At 40.1% G+C, this 19,344-nt stretch overlaps 2 protein-coding genes across 3 annotated transcripts; both read right to left on the reverse strand.

Annotated features, from left to right (window-relative positions):
* Positions 1-105: 105 nt before the first annotated feature.
* On the reverse strand, positions 106-7,502 carry LOC146669468 (BOS complex subunit ncln). The gene is made up of 16 exons (XM_085407891.1): positions 7,377-7,502; positions 5,747-5,909; positions 4,929-5,119; positions 4,621-4,765; positions 4,389-4,486; positions 4,177-4,254; positions 3,965-4,068; positions 3,436-3,524; positions 3,183-3,322; positions 2,908-3,086; positions 1,609-1,696; positions 1,451-1,489; positions 957-1,129; positions 803-856; positions 629-707; positions 106-443 (listed from the first exon to the last, which is right to left on the reverse strand). The coding sequence occupies exons 2-16, from the start codon at positions 5,880-5,882 to the stop codon at positions 387-389; spliced, it is 1,650 nt and encodes a 549-aa protein (XP_085264017.1). The 5' UTR covers positions 5,883-5,909; positions 7,377-7,502; the 3' UTR covers positions 106-386.
* A 2,633-nt stretch (positions 7,503-10,135) lies between these two features.
* fam219aa (family with sequence similarity 219 member Aa) lies at positions 10,136-18,973 on the reverse strand. Of its 2 annotated transcripts, none has more exons than XM_085406081.1 (6): positions 18,742-18,973; positions 14,572-14,668; positions 13,902-13,995; positions 13,136-13,216; positions 11,499-11,553; positions 10,136-11,040 (listed from the first exon to the last, which is right to left on the reverse strand). In XM_085406081.1, exons 1-6 carry the CDS (start codon positions 18,799-18,801, stop codon positions 10,882-10,884), a joined length of 546 nt encoding a protein of 181 aa, XP_085262207.1. In that variant the 5' UTR covers positions 18,802-18,973; the 3' UTR covers positions 10,136-10,881. The 2 variants fall into 2 exon arrangements, with proteins under 2 accessions (XP_085262207.1, XP_085262206.1); XM_085406080.1 differs by having other exon boundaries at positions 11,478-11,553.
* Between the last annotated feature and the right edge of the window lie 371 nt (positions 18,974-19,344).

The raw sequence follows: 19,344 nt of genomic DNA on the forward strand, positions 1-19,344 counted from the left end.
TAATGATCTGGCAGGAGTGTCCTTCACAGGAGCTCAAATCAGATCCAGGGCTGTGCGTTCCCAGCTTTGATACAGTTTTCATACAGCTTGAAACAACTTCTTTATTTCGTTTCATTTTGTTTCAAACGGCACACTCGGAGCCTGTTAATGTAAGTAATTTTCACAGTTAAGTGACTTCAAGTGTAATGAAAGGTACAAACATCTTTTTTTTAAAAAAACAAACAAACAAACAAAAAATTTACATTTCAAAGTAAATTCCCACTTTATATGAGATGCATGTGATCATGCAAAGAGGCTTCCTGCTGCACACCCGGCAAATGTCCAACATGTGCAGAGCTGACTTCAAAGCGCTTGTCATGGAGTCGGTGGTCGTAGTCGTAGTGGATTCAGTGGTGCTTAGTTTTAACTGCTGCTTTTAGTTTTGTGTAGAGAAAACCGAAATTCTGTTAAAAGAGAAAGAATAGGTTATTTTAAACTGGTAGTGCTTTTAGACTACGCAGAATGACGAATAAACAGTGCTGTAGCTGCACTGTCTACAGTTCCTTGTAAACAGTGTAGTTACATGGAAATATGGAATACAGTATGATTAGATAATATAATATGGACGTCAAAGAGTGCATTAACACACCTGGATTGCGTAGTAAACAATACCCAGGTAAGCAGCAATGCAGCCTCCCAGGAACAGATCAAAGGCTGCAGGCTTCACTCTGAATTAAAAAATGCACATTAGAGTTTTAATGGCTTATTAAATTTAACATATACACTAAAATTTAAAAACAGATATAATAATACCAATATCTACCTGTACATGACTATTGGTTGGCTCATTTGATCAAAGAAGGTAATATCAGGATCCCTGCAGGAAGAAATGTTGTTGATCATTATTATTGTTGTCGTGGTATGACCGATTGGATTGAAAAGATGTTCTTTCTACTCAGATAGCTGTATTTTTTTACCTCTTGTCCTGTCGGAAGGTGTGTCTGTGGACTTGCTGCAGATAGCGCTTGAATTCGTGCTCCAGTGAGTTGACCAGCAAGATATGACTGGGTTCCTTATCCAGCAGCTGAGTAGCCCGAGGGACTGATGTCAGGAAGGACATCAAACTGGAGATACGACTGTCCTGAATGTCCTGAATTACAGATTTGGATGTGGGTTTTGCAGAGGGGAAAAAAGAAATCACACAAAACTCAGCTTCTACTCTGCATGCATCAGTTCTTATGATTTAAAAAATAGACTCTGTTTAGACTTTTTCAGTTACATGTAGATATAAATCTTTAAGAAATGACATTAAAACATGTTTGAATAAATAACCTCAGTGATCCATCCCTAACCTTCAGATGATCATGAGGAATAAGCTGCTGAAAGACTCAAACACTGTGTCATGTCTCTAAACTAACACCAGAGGTCAGCACTTCTCTGTACATACCAATCAAAATAACTGGGAACTTACCAGCTGGCCCTTGAAAACTTGCACATCCTTTGGTGAACCCTTGTGAAAAATAAACACACAGTTATAACACATTAACATGGCTATTTTAAAGCAATGCTGACGTAATGAAAATTTTTTATTATATTTTCAGTATGCTGTGTTTTCATGCATTCAGTCACCTTGTCAGAGAGATTGTACATGTAGCGGGCCAGCGCTTCTGCTATGATGATGCCATTTCGCTTAAGTTTCCGGAAATCCACTTTTGACCTAGAGGTGATAGTCACATGAGTAAATATCTTTTAATGCCCTGTGAAAATACACTTGACTCAACAATCTGTTGGACAAAAACACAGTTTTGTATTTTTGCTTACGTACACCACCGCGGTGGATTTTAAATCAAACAATCAAGACGTGTTTGAAGTGCAGGCTTTCAACGTTGATTCAGAGGGTTTTACATGATAAAAATCTGCCTAGCTGAACTGTGAACAATGAGTTTTGCAGCATTTGGCTGAATCTAAGTAGAGAGTATAGCCCTGTACACTTCCAAATTCATCCTGCTGCTTACATAAGCAGTCACATCATCAATAAACAATAGTGACCCAGTCCCAACGTCTCCCACACGTGCCTATGCTATAACATTGACTCCACAATGTTTAACAGATGCTTCAGATTACGAGCTGTTTCTATCCATCTCTGCACTTCTCTCTTCCCATAATTCTGGGACAAGTTCGACTTTCATTCATCTGTCAAAAGACTTTTTTCCCACACAACTGGGTAGGCTCAGATGTTTCAGATGTTTTCTGACAAAGAGTAATCTGGCCTCCCTTTTCTTTATTATAACCAATGATTTTCACCCTCTGTACTTCCATCCCAAAGGCTTCTTTAGATTGTAGATTGATCCATGATCTATCTCCTCAAAAGGGTTCTTGACTTGGTTAGATATTGTGAAGTTGTCTTAACCATGGAAATAATTCTGTGATCATGTACTTTAGCTGCCTTTTTTGGTCTAACCAAACCACAGACCCACGCCTTTTTAAGAATATACTTGCGTTCTCTCTATGATAGTTAGTTCTGAATTTTTCAGCCTAATGATGGCTCCCCTCACCTCCACTGATATCGCTCTGAGTCTTATATTAAAAATTACAGTGAAACACTATAAAACAAATTGAACGCTTTGAGTCAAACTGAGATATTATATCTGCTTCATTAGTCATGAAATGCAAGGGAACAGTCCTCAGCTGGCTATGAGACTGCTTGTCAGTGTATTGTCTAATTAATTTTGAGCCTCTGAAACTGAAGGACTGGATATATAAATAAATGTCTGTCGGTGTAAACCTTTTGTAAAAGCTGAAAAGCTGACTTTATTCACACATTAATTCTTTTACTTAAAATACACTATTGTGGTGTACAGGGACAAACAACCTGGGCCTCAATGCTCTCAAATACTACTAATAATAATATCCATAAACAAAACTTGCATGGTGTCTAGCATAGAGCCACGAAGTTCAGATTTAGGATCTTCCAGATGAGACAGAGTGAAGCCCAGGATCCTGCGTAGGCTGTAGCGCTCATGCTCCCAGGCTACAGTAGACTCCACAAGATTGATCTTTTTATGAACCAACCCCACCTTCACCCAGGGAAATCTGGAGGAAACCACCTGGAGGGCAATTAAATAAGATATTTGCACAAATGACTAAGACTGATGAGATCTGGTTGCTTTTCTTGCACGTGTAGAAACAGCTCCGCTGGTTACCTCCTCCAGTTGTTGGATGAAAGACTGCATTGGCGTGTCGGGTTTAGGAGGGCGGGAGACGTGCATGTACAGCTCATCGCCGTTGGCCAGTGTATCCAAGCACAGGACAAATGCCACATTGTCATGGAGAAGGCTGGACTCTGGATGGAAAATATTTAGCTTTAAAAACCTGACATTTTGTGTTTTAATTCACATTAGCACATACAGCACACAGCCCACTCATGTTCAATGAGTGGCAAAGCTGAAAACTCACCAGCGTGGTCCAAATTCTCTTCAATCCACCTCTTTGTTCCAAGGAAATTGTATTTTCCTCCTCCGGTCAAGGAGAACATTAAATTAAATCTAAAACACACACATACACACACAAAAAAAACAAAATTATTCAACAGCTTAACTTATTAACTATAACTGACCTGCACTGGCTGTTAGTTTTCCTCAAGGGTATTTCCGATCACTATCAGTCACTCAAAGCAACATCATTAGAGCCATGCAATTACAAAAGCTTTCACAGTCCAGCTGAGGTTACAATGAAAGCTAAGTTTGAAGATAGGTGTGGTCCCTGAGTAGTGAGTAACGAGGCCCTAATTTTCCTTTCCTGTTTTACTTTTCAGTGTATACTTCCTCCATACAGAATACAGTATCTTTATCCAGCAGCATATTATCTTGTTCAAAGACAGGCACAGCGGGAAAATTCATTGGAATTGCTGCGTGTTCATCTGCTTTGTAGAGACATTTATTAACTTTGCCTTTGCTTTGTAATCTTACAATGAATTGGAACTTACTGTGGTCTGGTTCTGGGACTACTGTAGAGTTTTTGGAAGAGACGGGCCAACTCAATTAGGATTGTGACACCACCGGCATTTGAGTCTGCTCCATAAGACAACCACTGTAAAATGCACACAAGCACATATCCATTTATGGTTCGAGCACAGTCTGATACTCTATCTGCTAAAATTTACACCTAATTTTAGAGGTGTTTTACGATTTGACTCACAGGGGCAAGCCCATAAGAGTCATAGTGGGCTGCGATGACTATAGTGGGTGCATCCTCTACTGCTCCTAGAAGAACTCCCTGAAATAAACATCCCCAGGCATATATCACAGAACCAAAGTGCATTTGCAAGCAGATTGAAAATTATTTAACTGATATTGGATGATCTAATCAATTTTATTCCTCTATGGGGAATTATTGGGTCCCAAACGCACCTCCAGTGTGATTATAGCATTGTCAGTGGTGGCCTTAATTGGGGCATTGTTGATCACTAAAATCTGAAAAGCTGTAGCCGTGACCATACTGCGGAGGACTGTCAACAAAAGAAGAAATGCACCAGAACCGTTAGTAATACCATACCATAACTTTCTTTTTAGTTTTCCCCGGGCATTAGTCCAAACAACCACCATTAAGCATTTGCATGTATCTCGTTGTTGTATCACTTACCTCTGACAAAAATGGATGATGTCCGGGTGGCTGCAGCCTGTTTCACCTCCTCATACATGCAGAGCAGCTGTTCATCCTCAGGTGCCACATACACTGGCATGAGGGTCTCCTTAAGCAAGGTCTCGCTTTCACTCACCATAAATGACTGAGAGACAAAATGCTTTACTTCAACCAAAGGGCAGAGAAACAATTGTAATCTTGATTAAGAGATTCTTAATATCTTCCTTATAATCCTGTTTTCTTCTGATTTCCTTAGTAATTGAGTGATGTGTCAATAACAGAATGAATGCTTTTAAGTATTATAATACCTCTACTGCATTGTGAGGGATACTGGAGATATTTTGGGGCAGCAGGATCAGGATGGCAGCTGCATTTTGTCGTTGGGCCTCGGAGTATTTTTCTGTAGTGAAGTCTTCCACCTTCATTATCACACAGCGGCGGGTTAACGACGGCTCTTCTGCTGAGCGTGCCTCCGCAACAACAATGGCTCCACGACAGCCTCGGCGGACGAGACAAGAGAAGGCAAATGATACATAAATACCAACTTGGGCAACATAGAAACTCTACTTTAAACGCAGCTTCCTCTTCCTGTTTTTTTACACAGAAAAAAAGCCTTTAGCAAACCAATCTGTTTCCAGTGGCAGTGACCACAAGCTCTCAGTGGTCAAGAAATATTAGTTCCCTCAGTCAGCTGTAATTTTTAGGTTAAAAAAAATCCTGTTGGAAGACCTTGCCTCGGCTTTCCAGCTAATCTGCACATTTTAAAAAAAATACACTGAAAATGGTTTCCTTAGAATTTGAAACATAATTTATGCTCAGAATAGGTTCTATATAATTATCCAGTTTTTCCTATATTCCTATAAAATGCTCTAAAATTGGTTACCAGATTTGTAGTGGTTTCATGAGCACCCAGGTTAAACTATAATTTGAGTTTAGCACAGACAAACTCTCTTCCTGGAACATACTGATTTCAAAATATCCTTTCAGCACCAAAGCTTGAATATGCATCATGTGGCACATTTAAGGTCAAACAAAAAACAAGCAAGACTTTAAATTTAGAAGCAATTTTATGCTACAGATTTGTCATTTTTCTTTTTTTATAATATATAGGTGTGTCTGAACTTACCATACTTATGCTGTCCCAGGTTGTACTGTTGCATCCTATAGGCAGTGAACTCATAGGACGACACGGCAGGGAGAGCGGAGCCATGCAGAGACTGCACGCAAAGCAGCAGTGCAATGGCAGCTGTGCTCTGCAACATGATGTGGCATCCAGTTGTGATCTCAGGCTAGGGAGGATGGTTAATGTTAGACTTCATAAGAGACCAGACTTCCTTCAGTGCTGTACAAAAGTCTGGAGCCACCCTTCATTTATTGCTTCCACGAAGCCAGACGTTCTTGGAATTTTTATTTAAAGTGGTCTTTAGCAATAATTCTTCATGCTTTCTGAAGATCGTTAGACAGGGGCTTGTTTTTACTTATACTGAAACCAGTCCTTGTACCTGATTATTTTAAGAGCTAAGCCACTTAACACTAACATACAAATTGAACAAGTGGAGGAAAAGTGGAAGGCCTAAAAACTATCTAGAGCAGATGAACGCTATTTGGAAGTCATGTTCTTAAGAGATAAGATAATAATAATAATAATAATAATAATAATGGATTGGATTTATATAGCGCTTTTCAAGGCACCCAAAGCGCTTTACAATTCCATTATTCATTCACTCTCACATTCACACACACAAGATCCACTAAATCCACCTGACACAGAACTCAAGAGACGCATCAGTTGGCCTTCAGTTGGCCTACTGTTCACTGAATCCTCAACAGTGGAAGGATGGGTGTCAAGAAGCAATTTAGAATCCAGGGATGGGGAGAAAAGGCTGAGGTGTGCCAAATTATACAAGAACTGTGAGCAAAATCAGTGGCAATTGTAAATTTTTGGTTCAAATCATCATTAATATGTACAGATTTCTACCTGTAAGAGGTACAACAAGCCTACAGCTTAAATGGTGGAGGCTCTGTCATGCTTTCGGGCTCTTGTCAAAACTGATGGAATTATCAGTGCCGAAAAGTGTCATCAGATTTTGATCCACCATGCAATACCATTTGAAAAGCATTATGAGAATGATCCCAAACATACTCCCAATGCAGTAAAAGCATACCTGGAAAGAAAAACACAAAATGGCTCACTATTAATCATGGATTGGTTTCCCCAGAGCTTTGACCTCAATATTAACAACATCCAAAAAGAGCTTTGATTGCACTTCTAGGCCTGGAGAACTATTCCTGAAGATAACTCAAAGAAGAAGCCTGAAGAAGAGAATTCAGGCTGTATTGAAGAATAAAGGTGGTCATACCAAATATTAACTTTCAAGCTGGTTAGAATTGTATAAACTGTTTTTGCCTTTTAAACCGTATTTCCATTTATGTTTCCACATGTTAGATATAAAGAAATGAGGGGTGACTCAAGACATTTGCACATTATATCTATTATAATATTTTGTGTTTAAATAAAGTCTTTGATAGGGCCAGCAGTGTAAGGCAGAACAGATAAGGGGACAGTAATCACCCTATTCACCACAGGTTTTACAAATACCATACAAGTTTCTAGATGGATGAAAATGAGGTATTCATCATCACCTACTAACCAGTATATGAATCTTAACCAGGAATTCCTTCGATAAGGAGCCCTTCTCTGTTCACAGTGACATTTCCGAACACAAAGTCAGTCACTAACAGAAAATGTTCCTTACCTGTCTTCCTGAAGTCTTTTCTCATGAGGCTTTCTTTCTTCCTTCCTCAACTTCGGTGTTACTCCTTCCACATGGACACATGCTACCGTTAACTCCTGGGATTCAAGGCATCTAGGTAAGCCACCATTCACCATCTGCTCCAGAGGGATCAACTCAAAGCTAATCACAAATGCCCAACCCCCTGCACTCACTACTCCATCAATCTATTGTTCCCTCCCTCCCCACCTTGCCCACCTTGGACGTAATGTCATATACTTCAGTAGGCAATCACCCATTACCAGCAGAGTCTCTGCAGGGAAGGCAAGGAAACTCTTCCAGCCAGTAGCTGTTTGTTTCATCTCCTGCAGGGAAAACTACCAGAGTCTAAAGAAGTTAAAGAATATAACTGGATATTACAGAGTCACACGGCACCATCAAAGTTGAGATATCTAATATTTATTTTTATTTTTTTTTGATATGTTGTACTATACACAGAACTTTAACACTATTAAAATCTAAATGGAACCTGTTCACAATCATCATAACAACAAATAAAAAGCTTCAGTCTGTGTATGAATTATTTCCCACATGTGAAAGTAAACAAAAAACACACAACTGCAAATAAATAGCATCAATTACAAGAAATTACCCTAAACTCAAGTCAGTGAAGAAGTCAGCTACACCTTAATTTATACATCAGCCACAAGTATTGCAATCGGTAGAAGATAATTGTGATGACTTGTGTGAAAATCCATTAGGATGATGTTAATGGTGGAAAAAAAAATACAGCTCCACAGTCACACGCAATCACTTCCTCATCATATATGCTAACTGTGCATCCACCTACTAGCTACACTGGTGACATTTTAAATTACCTACTGTGCTGTTGATGGACTTTTCTACTTTTTGCACATGATTTTATTGTCTAAACACATGGCACCTTTTTGCAAAATGTAAACTATTTTTAGTGTGCACTTTTCTAAATCAAATGCTGCAGGAACACTGAGGTTCTATCAGGGATAAAAGGGAAATAAGCAATATTTTCTGAATTGTTAATTCAGATAAATAGTTTTTTAGTTATCTCTATCCAATCAACTTTTAGTTGTTTTATGCTATAAATACGGTACTACTTCCTTATATATAGTACAGTGCAAAGGTTCATCTCTTGATGACCACCACTACAAACTTAAACGTAAACAACAAAAAGCAAAAGCAAGATCACAAAGCAAGAGTCCTTTAGGAGGTAAACATTACACACTGTATCTCCAATCGCATCAATCTTTTAGATCTTGATTGTTACTGGTGCTTTTTGTAGTCTTTCATTATCATAACAGAAAAACATAAAAGAAATCAACACATTATCAGCTTTGACAGAACCCCCAGAAACACAGCCGCACATCTAACAAGAGACTCAAAATGAGGCTCTGCACCGTAGATGCGCAGTATTTGTAACTCCTTGAATATTCGTCAGTACTTCTTGTTACTATACACTGCAATTGAATGTAAAGTGCACACAGACTCACATGTACGTTATCAGCTACGTTTCATTCAAGCTGTAGAGCTCATCGATTTTGAAATTATTTTAAAGAGATGGTGTCTCTGAATGCTTCATGATCATGAACAGTGGTACACTTCTAAAAGCTCATTACTTGAATTTTTCTGAAGCAGCTGGCGCGACCTTACATGATCATTTCTTTTGGAGTCGATTCACGTTCAAGTGACTTTTACCATCAACCAAAAAATAAATGTTGTCTGCAGAGTTCTGCCAATCTCAGAGTAATAAAATCATTAAAAAGAAAGAAGGAAAACAAAGAATGCTCTTTCAGTACATTTAAACAACAAATAATAATAATGGATTGCATTTATATAGCACTTTTCAGGACCCTCAAAGCGCTGTACAATTCTACTATTCATTCACTCTCACATTCACTCGCTGGTGGAGGCAGCTACAGTTGTAGCCACAGCTGCCCTGGGGCAGACTGACAGAGGCGAGGCTGCCATATCGCGCCATCGGTCCCTCTGGCCATCACCAGCAGGCGGTAGGTGAAGTGTCTTCCCCAAGGACACAACGACCGAGACTGTCCGAGCCGGGGCTCGAACCGGCAACCTTCCGGTTACATGACGAACTGCCAACTCTTTGAGCCACGATCGCCCCACAAATAAACAGTTTCTATAGAACCTGAAAATAGTGAATGGCATAAAGCACTGTCAACATATGCTACACGTACAGATCCTGTCCCCACATCAATGAGTTCTATTGTTACTCAAGTAATATGCACTCGTTTCATACTTTACAAAAAAAAACGTAAAAATGAAAAGGGATGGCATGTTAATGTTCCTATCTAAAAAAAGAAGAAGAATGACGGGAAAATATAAGATTAAAAAAAGAAAATCAGCATCCAAGCATTATGAGATCACTTCAACATGCTTCAGAACCCTGTATGTGTGACCAACACTACATCCCTACCAATGTATTTCCCATTTCCCACCCCTTTTCTTTCTACTACTTTCCTAAGTTTATGTGAACCGTCACCTAGGGAGGCTAATGCAGACAAACACACTTTAAGTACACATTTACTCGCTGAGCTGACACTATATGGTTTCACTAGATTTACTGATATTACAGTATGTGAACCTAAATGAGATTAACTATGTTTCTGAAAGCACATTAATGTCTCCTCAGCACAAGGATGTGCTAAGGGCTCAATAAAAACGGATAAATTATCTGCACAGGCTGGTCATCTGGGCACAGTGTTAACAGGCAACATGCATTTTTCTGCTTCTTTTTTTTTTTAAACTAAATATAAAACAACGGCCCAGTACAATCTTTGTGTTAAAGATAAACATGTAAAAGAAAAAATAAATAAAAAGAAAGGAATCTGGATTACTACTTTATTATAGCATTAGTGTTTTATCGGCAGCTGGATGATTTAGCACGGTGTTCCTGGGCTTAATCGCACACATCATGTTTGACACATATATACACAGGAAGACAAAGCAGACTGGCTGAAAGAAAAGAAAAAGAAAAACAATGGCCACTACAAAGCTTCCGATCTCTTCTTGTCCTTTGTGTACATCAGTAGAAGAAGTCATCTGCTTGGATGGGCAGATGACGCGGTAATAACAACCTGTCACCATCACACGTATTTGGTTGAGCTCCTGTCATTTTACAGTTTTTTTTCTTCACCAGCGTTGCACCATCGCGGTCTGTTTAAGCCAGAAAATCCACAAGCATGAGATGGAAGTTCAAACAAAGTCGTGTGTTTCTCTTAGAGGTAATGTTTCTGCCATCAGTCGAGTCCCTTTTGAACCAACAATGCAGAAGTAAGATGCACAGATCCTACCATAGGAGGAACATGCACAGATACTGTACATATTCAATTTTCGCATTTATAAACCCTTGGTTGTTGTTTTTTTCCCTTTGTGCCTTTGCCAGCCTTTAATTTTTCTTCCTCTGTTGCCACTCTGGTCAGTTGTTGGCCTCAGTACAGGTGGCATGGAGGAGACTGTGTAGGTGGGGTTAGTGCTACTGGATTTGACAGGCTGTGGAGGGAGCAGCCTGGCAGCACATACAAGTGGGGTTGACTGCTTTAGGAGGGATCAGATCCAGATCCTCATCATCAGGAATCTCATCAAGTCGGTAACCGTCCTTCAGGAGCTGGATGTTCAGGTCCTGGTTGATCTGCTGTGAAACCCGAAGAAACAAGTATCAGGCATCAACTTTCTATGCTGATTCTAGAAATATATAGCATAGATCAATAGAGAGAAAATAAATCTTTGTAGTCTAAATTAATAAAAAGACACACAAAGCAGAAATATAGCAGAGTACAGAGAACTTACTAATGTAATGGCTTGAGTCAAGAACCCCAAAAATATAAATAATTTATATATTTATTCTACTCTAAGTGGAAGAAATGAAAAGGAACAAATCTATCCGGATGACAATTATGGAGAAGTCATTACAGGTGAGTGTGAGTGAAAGATCGAAGACGCCAGTGTACACTTGAATGGACGCACATACGCACAGACATCTGGTGTGACAAAGGAAGTGTGTGATCACATGGCGGTTTTCGTGATTTCACCACACGATGCTGTGAAACAATATAATATGTGTATAAATACCTGGTCCCTCAGACATCTCACCTCGGCTGAGGAATATCCTGATGAGGAGTATCTGGACATGTCAAAGTCATCGTCACTGCAAGACACGACATCAGTGGTTAGACATTAAAAATGGGGTGGGGGGGCGTCGATGAAACAGTAAGTTGTAGTGATAATGAAATAGTGGGAATTGAAGCCGGTCGCAGCAGTTGCAGTAACAAAACAAAACTCAGTCTACTGATTCATGACTGCCCGTATCACATTTACAGCCTCTATTGGGGTTATTTATTCTCCAGATAAAGATATTTAAATTTTAAGACTTGCAAACCTCCACAGTTCCACTAGAAACTCAGAAGCTATTATCCAGCATAATGCATGCAGTTTACACTACCTGAGCAGCACTTCTCTTTGAAAAGGGATTATATTAATTAAAGGTGTTATATTCATCTTTCAAAGAAAATCTGAATGTAACCTTTGAAGGGAAACACAAAGTGGTGAAATTTCCAAACTACTGGACCTCACAGAAACATTTTTTCCTACCGTAGTTTCATGTTAAACACTCTTAGTTAAGACAAAGCTGTCGTAAATCGCTTATTACAGCCTGATGAATGTCACTCATGCACGATGAGATATGCGCTCATGAGATCTGATCATTAGCATAACCAACGCCTCCATAACTACTCTATATTTAGCAGAGTCAGTGGAGGCTTTAGAGGACCAGAAACTATTAAGAATGTGTGTTTGATCAGGGCTGTAGTGAGAAAAAGGAACTAAAAGTGTTAATTAGAATGTGATACAACATCTTTGGTAAGTGGTCCGTGACTAACATGAAATTTATCAAATGACGGAGATAAGAAATAACAGAATATTATAGCCTGCATTAGGTTGTGTTAAAGTGTTGAGTGATGCTGGACAAACAACAGCAGAACGACTGTGAGGCATTTGGCTGAGAGACTTTTAGGAAAAATGACTGTATCATGTATGTGGCAATGAAAAAATATGTAATTAAAAATAGTAAATTAAATTTTCTTTCATTTCTGTATCATATTTAAGCTCAAAATGTATTCAGACAAAGGTTTTGTCTATTTTTGTCCTGTTGCCTTTGTAGAGAAAGATGATATAGAGATATAGAGAGAGTAAAACGGGGAGACATTGAGTGAAGGACGTGTACATGAATCTAAAATGTGAACAATGAACAAATGGGCATCCCGCGAGGCTATGAGTCAGAGAAAGCTTGTCAGACAGAGTATATGATGCAATACATGATGTAAGCTTTGTTGGCTATCAGAGAGCTCGTTTTACAAGAGCGGGTTTGCCACATGTAGCAACACAAGGGGGTGCGAAGGGTGGGACTCATCTGTGTCAAATACTGTCCTGCTGGCACAGGGTGGATGTGAGCGCTCTCTTTGAGCTGCTTTTGCCTGTCCAAATCCTCACCCCGCTATCCTCTAATCCGGAGCCCTGGGAGAGGCTTTGCCCCTTTTTAGGATACCGGCTGTTAGGGACTCTCTCAAGTTACTCTTTGGATTAATATGCCGACGTGACAGAGAAAGGCCTACAAAAAATACAAGTTCTACAAGGCAGTTGTATTTTTAGCTCATCTGCACTCTTCCTAAAAATCGGTCTGTAAAAAAAAATGATTTTAATTAAGTCGACGTGACAACATGTACGGTACCTACCTGTCTGTGTCCAGCGCTACCAGAGGCTTCTCATCTGGGCTCTGGTCTAAGGAGGAGTAGCCTTTGTTTGGCACCACCAGCCTTCAAAAGAGAATGGAGAAGAGCACACTTCTATATTAGAAGTAAACTTAAAAAAGCAATCAGCACATGTCCTTCACATTTGTGAAGAAATCTAACACAACATTACCTGCAATACCTGCAAATGTAAAAGTCATAGAATCAAATAACAGCATTTGATATTTGTGATATGTATGCCATCCATCCACCATCCATTCCATTCATTTCCCCCTAAAAAGAGGCTAATCTGTAGCTTTCCAACTGCAGGCAGTGCCAGATTATCTTTCTGCCTGAGAGAATGTGGGTTAAGATCAGTGGGTAGCCTTTCTTATAGTTCCACTAATCCACCAGGGAGTGGGATTAAACAGATGCGACAGTAATACTGCGGGTTGCACTTGTTTCACTCACAATGTTTTAACACTTGTATCAGCCTTCCCACTCACAAACCACCAAATTTGCCTTTGCTAAAAAGCCCAATTGCATTCTGCTATAGCATTAAGGAGTCTGATGGCATCCAAAGCAGCCCTGCAGCAAATAAAGCCTTTTCAGAGGACGCACAGTCCTCATGTTTTGCATTTCAGGAGCTTTGAGCTTCAGACCTGAATGGGGAACTGAAGATAGAAAAAAATGCTAATGAGCGCAAAGTGTAACATTTGTGGCTGAGCGGGTCAGAATAACAGAGAAACAAACAGGCAGTGGAAGCCGCTACCTTGTCCTGGCATTCTTCTTGGGTTGTTGATTGACAGGACTTCCCACGGTGCCATTCTTCACCGATCCCTTCCTGGCAAGGTCCCTCTGTTTCTCTGGGCAACCACAGGATGCGAGGTCATCAGTAAATGCACCAATTAAGCTAAAAACACTGGCATTGTTCCTTGACTGTTTTTTTTTTTTTTTTTTTAATCGAGTTTCCTGTTTTCATGTCAAAATTGCTTTATCCAAATGCAGCCTATATAATACAGTATGCCACAGTGTAGCGAACCAAGGCTACTGTGCGGTGCAAGGTCATTTTAATATGGCATCTATTAGGACTGTCCCATATCAGCCAAGTTTTGATTGGTTGTTTAGCCACAAAAAAAGAAAAAAACATCAAGGTCAACAAGAAGAAGTGGCAACACACACAGCATCCGTTAGACAGCTGGTCTCTGAAGTTATTAGACAGTAAGAAAGACTGAAAATAATAAGGAAAATAATTTCATTGACATCCAGTATAGATAAGAAATATCACATGGTGCTTGATGTTTACGGCCTCATGTTGACTTTGGATGACACAGCAAAGCAAACCTGCATACTGTGGTATCCCACAGCAAAGGTAATTGATTTCTAAATGATAAACATGAAGACATGTCATGCATTGATTTGCGGTGTGTTGACTACAATACCTATTTGGACCTGCAGCGGCGAGGGCTTGTAGTTCATGGCCACACTTTCTCCCTTAGTGTCAGGCTCTGCCTCTGAGGTGGAAGATGCTGCGGGGTCCTAGAGAAAAAGAAAGATGTGTTAGGTTGTGTTTCTTTATTTATGACTGGCATTTAACTCTTTACTGTAGAGGTATGTGAGACTGAACAAAGTCCAGTCAACTCACTCAGACGAGAGTGATTGTCTGATTTATTACTAACCAACAAAGCTGGCAAATCAGCCTGCTTTAGAACCTACTCGGGTAAAGCACCCTGGAAAGTTTCCTGCAGCCTTCTATCGCTGCTTGGATTGCAGCATCAATAGGCTTGAGTGTTCGGCCTATGTTAGCAGCTCTCTCTTTCATGTGTGAGCAAGTGGTGATTGCATGGGGAGTTGGCTGTGGGAGAACAGAGGGGGTTGCTGTTGAAGCCACGCTTTCGCCAGATTGAGAGAGGGGAGGTAGGCCGCACTTGGCCTCCTCTCCTCACAGAGCTGCACATTATGTTGATCCCACAGGCCTCCCCTTGTTGCGCTGTGTGGGACTCAGTGGGCCACATGAACGAAGGCTACCAGGCATTTGGCTTTCGATAACTTTGAATACTCTCCAGAGAAACGGGTGCTATATTTAAAAAAGGCTTTAAGCAAATAAATATCTGGAGCTGAAATTTGACACTTTAAGTTAAAAAATTCATACCAGTGGTGTATCTGAAATAGCGTATGCTCCCTGTCTGAATATGCTATGACAATTTAAAATGAATAAGTAGTGGTGGATGGCTAAAACACTTACAGTACTATACCAGTTCAGGTCAATTCTAAAAGACAAATAGAGCTGATCTGTAATCATTTAGCAGAGACAGTAAATAGATTACTGTTCCTCTCGGAGAGGACATGATGCTGCGTTTTGCAATTGTAAAGAATGCAAACCAGAACCGCACCAAAATGTAATGGGTTAATATTTTTAGAATTGCTGAATAATAAAAGAGATGCTTTGCAGTTACATATCAGTCTGTTTATGGGTGAAAAAAGCTGAGTAAGCAGACAGTGCTGGCAATTATGTAACATTAGATAAGATAAACCTATTGTGCCTCATTTAAGGAGCACAGTATTCATCTACAAATTATATACAGCCAACAGTTTTGCATTTACAGTAAACACGTCTGCATTTTATTTATATATTATGCACTCTGTGCCAGTTGGACATGTAGAGCTCCAAGGACAGTAGAGCAAAGTCGATGATCTTCTGTGCTGTGTTGACGACTCTCTGGATTGCTGTCTTTTCCTGAGCAGTGCAGCTGGCAAACCTCACTGGGATGTAGCATGCCAGTGCACTTTCAATAGAGCATCTACAGAAAGACAAACAGCAGCTCTGTCCTCTGACAAGTTACAATTATGACCTCAAGAAAAAGATAAGCTGAAAGATAAAAAGCTATTTTCAACAAGTGACCCATAGCAGGTAGCTCTGCATGTTTGATTGAGGAGTTTTTACACTGGATGCCCTTCCTGACACAACTCCAAAGGGGATTTGTGTCTCCTCCCAGGATCAAACCAGGGATCTTTCACATATTAGACAAATGTGAAACAAGTGCAGCCCAAAACCAAACAACTGTAAAACAGAGTAGTTTGTGTGTGCATTTTCAGCAGCGCAACCATTAAAACAAAAAACAAAAAAATCATGAAAACTGCAATAGTGGATACGATACACACATTAAAGGAGGTTGTGAAATCACAGCACACAGATGAGGTATTCCCACCATAACAAGCACAAATATCTTCTGTTCTGTGACAGGCCCGTCCCTTAGAACCTCAGGCTTACCCACCGGATTTTTACTTTGCTTCTTCGTGCTTTCCTTCCACTACAGAAAGATGCTGTGATGTTGTACGGTCACACCGCCTGTCAAATAAATCCTTTTGAAATTTTTCAGCAGAGCCTGCCAGTGAATAATGAATAGGATTCGGTATTAAGCTGTTTGTGACAGAAATTCCTGCCACTTCTTAAAAAATAGGACAGCACAATTACAGACGGCAAGTAGCAGGTACCCACGATAAGCAAGTTAAAACAGGCCCTGGAATATGACAACCCAGAACACCTTGTATTAGGTAGAAAGTTGGCCCAAAGAATTGAATTTAACATTTCCAAACCCAAATGATAATCAAGCCATTGTGGAGGATATTAGGTGGCAATGAGATGCAATGAGATGAGATTAAATTGAACTAGACCTTATAAAACATGCATTAAGAGCATAGATATTCCCCAAAGACCCTGTATTGACTGCTGACAACTACTGATGAAAGATCAAAGGATGATCTATGACACTTGGGGCATTATATTTATTTATATGTATGACAATAAAACATGGGCCATCGGCCTGACCTTCATCGTGCATTCGCATACACATTCATTCACTCTGTCGTCCTGCTTGCAACCTCTTTTCTACCTGTGATGATGAAGTGCCACAAGGTTGCTGACACGGCATAAGCACCAAGCGATTGCTAGGATTATGCATCACGGCCATCCACTAGCCAATAGCAGCTAAGACTGATACATCAGGTGGCCTTTAAAACAACTGAATGCTTTCCTTATGCAAGGCAGTGATGACTATATTGCTGTCTCAGTGCGTTGCAGGGAAATCTTCCATAAATAGATGTAGCCTACAGTAATCACTGTCAGATGTTCTTGTGCTGAAGAGCATAAAAGGGAAGTTCTCAGGGAAGTTGCTTTTTTTTCCCACTGAAAGAAAAAATATCATATAGAAAAGGAATTAAACGGCTCAAACTTGAGTATTAATCTGATTTATTTGTGTGAAACAGAGTCCTGACAAAGAGGCAGGTGCCATGAGCATTCAAGCATCCCATTCACAATGAAGTTATTAGCATTAAAATGCACGGCCATATGTGGCTCAGTGGCTGAGATCGTGAGCTGAACTATAAAATAATATTTTTAAACCCACATCGCCTTTTACAGTTGAAAGATGAAAAGGAATACACAATGTGATTTCAAGACTTTTAGGGCACGTGCTGACCAACGCCACTGTATGCACAGCCTAAGCAGGGCCATCTCTGATTCAGCTTCACAAGGAAACCTCTCTGGATCAAACACGAGTGCAGACGGATCTGATCTTAACACAGCAAGGTGATCGCTGCTGCACAAAGCAAACGAGACTTTGTGAGGGAAGCCTGTTCTTGTGTGATTTCCTCAGGGGTAGTAAGGCTGGAAAAGCACGGGTATAATGTGAACAGTATGACTTGGAGCACTGCTTTTGCCTAACCCCCTGAGGCAAACGCTTAAAAAGAAAAAAGAAAGAAAAAAGGGCAGCTGTTTGAGGCTGCTTTGTTTCACATGTGAAGAAGAAGGCTTCTGTGTTAGTAATATCTGGCAGTGATGTACTGTTGATATAAAAGCACTTAAAAATGAACGCAAAACTGAACGCAGGGAATGAGGCCAGTTGTTCAATTTGTCAATAGTGACCACGACTTATTTCAAATCTAGAGAGAGAGAAACATTATAAGCAGAAGGAAACGGTAATGACGTAAGTTGCTGGTGCTGAAGTAAATCCATTTCAATTTTTTCTGACAGGTCTCGAAACTTGTCAGTGGGTAAAATATGCAGGGACTATCCTCTTACTTTGGGCCTGCTCGAGCCAACTATTACCACACTTCAGTCCGCAGTATGGGTATTCACGCCATTTGGACTCACCCATCCCGACCCAAATAAGACGTCACCAAATGACGAAATGTGAAAACAGTGAGCTGTGTCAGCTATTGATGTAAACAAGCGCATACTGACGTGAATTTGAAAGAATCACGATTTCTGCAAAGTGCGCAGTTTAATTGCTTTGAGAAAAAAAAGTAACGGCTTGTTCATCTATCAGTTATTACATGTAATGCTAATATATTTATCGTACAGAGAAACCAACAGACGCGTTCCTTTCCTTTCCATCTATAGATGGTCGATTTACACCCATCCCACAGAGCCAGCTTGTCCCAGAGCTCCAAATTTTTATCGGCTAGCTCAGAGGCAGATTACATGACACGGCTATCACTATAAAACCACACAGGCGACACTAAAACTTGCCCTTTTGCCTACATTATAAACTGATTTGCATGAGATTTGTATTTTGTTTTTTGGGTGGGGGGATTTGTCTTTCGTCTCTTACCAGAGGCTGTGTCTCTCCGTTAACTGGAGGCACTTGGAACCTGTCGATTTCTTCCATCATTTTGCCAAAGCGTCGCAGAAAACGATGCAGGGGTTTAAGCTGTACGTCGAATGTACTCGAACTATGCCAGGTTTATGGTGGTCGGCAGTCGGCATCCTTCGTTAATCAGCATGATAGCTGCTCGTTTTCTTCCATCCTGACAGAGGTGACTCGACAGCAAAACAGCAGTACCGCCCCACTTCCGGGTCTATAAATTATTCAGGCAAAAACCGTCCAATCAGAGATGAGATCCCCACTGGAACTGCGCCGTGAACCAAATTCGTTTTTTCAGTTAGAATTGCAAAGGCAAGCATACGTGCGTTTTTGTGTTTTTTGTTTTGTTTTGGGGGGATTTTGGAGGGGGAAGGGTGTTTGTTTGATTTTTTTTTTAATTTAATATAAAAATACACTTGTTTCCTTTCCATAATAAACTCTCCTTATTTAGTATAATTATGTCAAAAGCATTCAGACCACTTTTTTTTCCTTTAGCTGATAAAATTAGAATAATACTGCTAAAATAGTTCACTAATAAAAATGTTCAAGTGTTGTCTGAGGGACTGAACA

This window comes from Rhamphochromis longiceps, linkage group LG5, assembly GCF_057381845.1.
Source record: "Rhamphochromis longiceps isolate RC_006_pf linkage group LG5, R_longiceps_female_GT1.1, whole genome shotgun sequence".
Taxonomy (NCBI): domain Eukaryota; kingdom Metazoa; phylum Chordata; class Actinopteri; order Cichliformes; family Cichlidae; genus Rhamphochromis; species Rhamphochromis longiceps.

Bases quoted from the DNA above. Each gene is read 5' to 3' on its own strand.
- LOC146669468 (XM_085407891.1), bottom strand. From the start codon at position 5,882: ATGTTGCAGAGCACAGCTGCCATTGCACTGCTGCTTTGCGTGCAGTCT. The intron at 4,255-4,388 runs GTGCGTTTGGGA...TGTTTATTTCAG, and splicing joins ATGCTATAATCACACTGGAG to GGAGTTCTTCTAGGAGCAGT. The intron at 708-802 runs GTAGATATTGGT...TTTTTAATTCAG, and splicing joins CAACCAATAGTCATGTACAG to AGTGAAGCCTGCAGCCTTTG.
- fam219aa (XM_085406080.1), bottom strand. From the start codon at position 18,801: ATGATGGAAGAAATCGACAGGTTCCAAGTGCCTCCAGTTAACGGAGAG. The intron at 13,996-14,571 runs GTATTGTAGTCA...GTGGTTGCCCAG, and splicing joins GCCGCTGCAGGTCCAAATAG to AGAAACAGAGGGACCTTGCC. The intron at 11,554-13,135 runs GTAGGTACCGTA...CGTGTCTTGCAG, and splicing joins GTAGCGCTGGACACAGACAG to TGACGATGACTTTGACATGT.